Below are 5,002 nucleotides of genomic sequence, written 5' to 3' on the forward strand. Positions count from 1 at the left end.
AAAAAAAAAGAAATAAAAACTAAAAAAGAAAATAACTATTAAAATTTTTAAAAAAAGAAGTCAGCATTAGATGATATTTAAAGCCATAGGAGGAAAGGATATTGCCTAGAAAGAAAGTGTAGAATTAGAAGGGGAAAGAGCCCAGGACAGAATATCAAGTAAGTCTAAGACTTAGAGCTTGGTTAGAGGAAGTAGAGCCAACAAATAAGACTGAGAAATAACGGTGCAAAAGGTAAAAGCTCACACTGAAAAAGTGTGAGCTAGAGGAGAGGGAGTTAAGATTATTTTAAGTGTGCAATAATAGGCTGGGCATGGAGGCTCATGCTTGTAATCCTAGCATTCTGGGAGGCCGAGGTGGGAGATTGCTTGAGCTCAGGAGTTCAAGACCAGCCTGAGTAAGAGCGAGATGCTGTCTCTACAAAAAAATAGAAAAATTAAATTACCTGGAGGTGGTAGTGAATGCCTGTAGTCCCAGCTACTCAGGAGGCTCAGAAAGGAGGATTACTTGAGCCCAGTTTGAGTTTGAGGTTGCAGTGAGCTATGATGACCCCACTGCATTTTAGCCGGGGTGACAGAGTAAGACTCTATCTCCAAAAAAAAAGTGCAATAATAATTATGGACCATAGAATCTAAGCTGGATAAGAGGGTACATGAAGATAAAAGATAGAAGTTTATAAATAGAAATGGAGGGGTCAATGAATAGTAGGTTTCAATGAGATCCAATAATTGTAGTAGGGGTACCTGAGTGAGCCTAGAACATAACAAGTTATTCTGGAGCTGATGCAATTGCTGGGGAGAATAAAATCCTAGGTGTGACTATGGGAATGAGTAGATATAGGTAGAAATCACCAGAAATGAGAATGAGGAGGATGAGGAACAGAAGTCAGGATGACAAATGTTTCACCCATGAGGATGCTGAGGTTACCCAAGAAGAGAGCTACATTATCCATTTCAGTGCTTCCAACACTGCTCATCTTCTGCTTCTTCTGCATGGTCCTGGCAGTAGGAATGGCACCTCCCTGCTCCAGTTCTGATTTCTAGATAAGGACAGTTCTTCCAGCCTTCCAATGGCCCAGTCTAACAGTACCACTTGGTAGATATTGGCTTACCAATGTAGAGGGGTATTATTATTCGTTCTAGAATGTTTGATTTACCTCCACAGTCTTATTTATATGGCACTGGTTAACTGCCTTGGTACTGCAGTAGAAGCCTAGAAACCATTTTCAATTATTTCATCCTGAACTCTGAACTATTAAACAAGTTGGGAAAGAGGCAATAAGTTTCCCAAAGGGCTTATGTTAGTGTGGTTGAATGTTGATATTCAGCAGCCATTTGTATGCATTTTTCTGTGATATTTCCTAAGAGAGTGAGTGTTGGTGGTGTGGGCCCACATCCTCAAATACTAGTCTTGGTAATAACCATGCTGATAATCATGGAGGTTTCCAGGAAGACAAGCTACATCTGCAGCAACATGTATCCTTGGAGTTTCTAAAGCTGCATCAGTTCCTGCACAACAAAGAAAAGGCCATTTTGAATGAGCTCCGGGAAGAGGGGAAAGCCTTGAATGAAGAGATGGAGCTGAATATGAACAAGCTTGAGGAGCAGGGTCTCCTAGCCAAGGACATGTTGGTGAGCATTCAGACACGGATGGAACAGCAGAACTCCTTCGACTTTCTCAAAGTGAGACACCATACCAGTATGATTATGGGTACACTCAGCGGGGGAAGAGGATACAGAAATGGCTTTTCACTGCCAGGGAAAAAAACGAAACAAGACTGCTATAGTGCTTTTAAGATTTTCTGGGAGAAAAACAGGAGGCTACTTTAGCTTTATGCTCAGCAGAAAGCTTTACTTTCATCCGTCTTGTAAACAAGATAAAAATCTCAATAATAATAAGCATTAATATTTTAATATTTTTCCATAAAGAACTTCAAAGCTTTATTTCTCAAAAATAAATATGTTGTAGCCTTAGTTGTACCTTCAACTGGCTCTCAGCGATCATTAAATTGATCTGTCCGAAAAGCTGTTTGCCAATCTTTGCTATCTGAAGCTTCACTTCTGAAGAGGCATTGGTTACCACTTCAGCACTCAGAAGCTTAATTAGCTAGAGAAAGGAAAAGCGGCCTTAGGACTGGAATATCTACTGTGTTTTTCTTCTGAGACATTTGAAAGTATAGGTAAAAATAGCTTAACCTTAATTATTGTCTTATTAGCTTCTCTCTTGTTCCCTGTAGAAGGGAACTATAGAAAATCAGGACAAGGTAAGGCCAGTTTATCCTGGGTTAGATCAGGGATGCAGATTAGTAAAGGCATATTAAGGATGAAAGAGATGGGTTGGGGACTATCTGCACAAATTCTAGTGATGGGCAGTATCACTAGAGAAATTTCTGGAGTTGATGAACAGGCATCTGATATCTCTATTTCCCCTTTCCTCTTCTAGGACATCACAACTTTGTTGGATAGGTAAGTGTTTCCCTATGGTATTCTTTTTTTTTGAGACAGAGTCTCACTGTGTTGCCCGGGCTAGAGTGCCGTGGCGTCATCCTAGCTCACAGCAACCTCACCTATGGTATTCTTAATATCCTTCCTTCAGTCCCTGGAGGATGTCTGAGGATAAATGATTTATGTCCCCTCCAGCTTGGAGCAAGGAATGAGGTCATTGGCACCCAGAGAGCTCATCTCCAGAAAGCTGAACCTGGGCCAGTTCAAAGGTCCCATCCAGTACATGAAGTGGAGGGAAATGCAGTCCACTGTCTCTCCAGGTATCAGTATCAGTGGGTAATAACTATTGGTTCCTGGGGCTCTTAATCTATGTTTTATCTGTGGAACCTCTTCTGTGGCCCTAATTAGTTCTTTAGAGTCTAGGACAGGGGAAAGGGTAAAGTTTAGCCAAAAGGAGGCTAGTTGGTATACCTGAATTTCTTCTGGTGCCATGACCTAAGAATTTATAACTTTGTACTGGTAAATAGATAAGAGTTTTATATCAGAATTACTCCTCAGCCTATGATTTTGTTTGACTGGTCTATCAAATGTGGCAGTAGCCAAAATTTTACTCTGTTTTGCTAAATCACCTATATAAATCCATGGGGCTTCTATGCCCTACAGAAGGAGGTTTCTGTACATACTCCTTTGTATGTACATAGGGTCTTTTTACAGGCCCTCTTGTGCTTGATGTTCATATCATAGAGTATAACATATTAGGAGATCGTTTAGATCTTCAGTGCTTCAGAAGAAAACCACTAATTTTAACAAATGTACATAATAAGGGCATTAAGTTTTTATGTTCCTGGCCGGAGGCGGTGGCTTACGCCTGTAATCCTACCACTCTGGGAGGCTGAAGGAGGAGGATTGCTTGAGCTCAGGAGTTGGAGACCAGCTTGAGCAAGAGTGAGACCCCCTCTCTATTAAAAATAGAAAAAATTAGCCGGGCATGGTGGTGCATGCCTGTAGTCCCAGCTACTCGGGAGGCTGAGGCATGAGGATCGCTTGAGCCCAGGAATTTGGGGTTGCTGTGAGCTAGGCTGATGCCAGGGCACTCTAGCCCGGGCAACAGAGTGAGACTCTGTCTCAAACCTCCCCCGCAAAAAAACCAAAGACTACAAAGTACAACCCTGATTTTGTAATTATTAGATTCAACTGACATAAAATTAGTCAGATTTCTATGAAAGTTTCTAAAGTATAGATTTACATTATTTGTGTCGATTCATTTAATAGAGCATAAATTACTTCAGAGTAAAGCCTGATTTTTACCCTAACTATAAAAAAGTCTAGAACATAACAACATGGATACCCAAACAATAAAAAGTATGTAAGTAATTGCCTGCCTAAGAGTATATGTGTGCGAGGAAATAAAGCACTAGTGTCTATGTAAATAACTGTCTTTTACTATGGGAATTCGCATTCACCCCCTTTTCTCCCGTGCCCTACTTTCTCTTACTTTCTTACTAGGCTTATCTCCACTAACTCTGGACCCTAAAACAGCTCACCCAAATTTGGTGCTCTCCAAAAACCGAACCAGTGTGTGGCATGGTGACGTTAAGCAGGTGTTGCCCGATGATCCAGAGAGGTTTGACTCAAGTGTGGCTGTGCTGGGCTCAAAAGGATTCACATCTGGAAAGTGGTATTGGGAAGTAGAAGTAGCAAAGAAGACAAAATGGACCCTCGGAGTTGTCAGAGAATCCATCATTCGGAAGGGCAGCTCTCCTCTAACTCCTGAGCAAGGATTCTGGCTTTTAAGACTGAGGAACCAAACTGATCTAAAGGCTCTGGATTTGCCTTCTTGTAGTCTGAAACTGATGGACAAACTCAATAGGGTGGGCATATACTTGGATTATGAAGGAGGGCAAGTGTCCTTCTACAATGCTAAAACCATGATCCACATTTATACCTTCAGTAGCACTTTCACAGAGAAACTTTATCCCTACTTCTGCCCCTGTCTTAACGATGGTGGAGAGAATAAAGAACCATTGCACATCTTACATCCACAGTAATTAGTTACACTATTGTATAAATTCAGAGTGATATTAAAGAGGTATTGAAATAGTTTACCAGTCTCACTGGATTCTCTTCCCAATTTATGGGAACTCTGGAATAATGAAGAGAGGATTCATAAATCAAATTCCATTCTCAGTATCCTAAATGGATTTTGCGGGAGCCTTTCAAGATTTCATTCTACTTTCCTGGGGTCTTCTATGACAGAAAAGCCACTCTCCTGAGAGTGATCATCATGCTATTGTTACTGGAACAAACTACAACTTGAGTTTGTGATGCTTGGAAACCCTTTTCAAATGTGCCCAGAAATTCTATCATGCTGTCATTGTTCTCCAGCATAGTAACTCTTAGTAGATGAATTTTCAGAAATGTACTCTTCTTCCTATTTAATTATCTTTTGATATAAACTTTCATCTCATTTCTTTTCTAGAATTTGTGACTATAATTTTAAAAACCTGCTTCAGGGCCGGGCGCGGTGGCTCACACCTGTAATCCTAGCTCTCTGGGAGGC

The 5,002-nt window shown here is 40.8% G+C and overlaps 1 protein-coding gene across 3 annotated transcripts in view; it reads left to right on the forward strand.

The window, feature by feature from the left end:
- Window positions 1-4,547, forward strand: part of TRIM69 (tripartite motif containing 69) — a 44,714-nt gene extending 40,167 nt beyond the window's left edge. For 2 of the 3 annotated variants that reach the window (XM_012649191.1, XM_012649192.1), the window contains 4 exons: window positions 1,447-1,680; window positions 2,441-2,463; window positions 2,638-2,762; window positions 3,949-4,547. In XM_012649191.1, coding sequence (XP_012504645.1) covers window positions 1,447-1,680; window positions 2,441-2,463; window positions 2,638-2,762; window positions 3,949-4,490 — 924 coding nt within the window. In that variant the 3' untranslated portion in view covers window positions 4,491-4,547. The remainder of the gene's footprint in view (window positions 1-1,446; window positions 1,681-2,440; window positions 2,464-2,637; window positions 2,763-3,948) is intronic. The other variant, XM_012649194.1, reaches the window with a different exon arrangement.
- The last annotated feature ends 455 nt before the right edge of the window (window positions 4,548-5,002 follow it).

The sequence above is a fragment of the Propithecus coquereli genome, unplaced genomic scaffold, assembly GCF_000956105.1.
Source record: "Propithecus coquereli isolate 6110/MARCELLA unplaced genomic scaffold, Pcoq_1.0 Scaffold3, whole genome shotgun sequence".
Taxonomy (NCBI): Eukaryota; Metazoa; Chordata; class Mammalia; order Primates; family Indriidae; genus Propithecus; species Propithecus coquereli.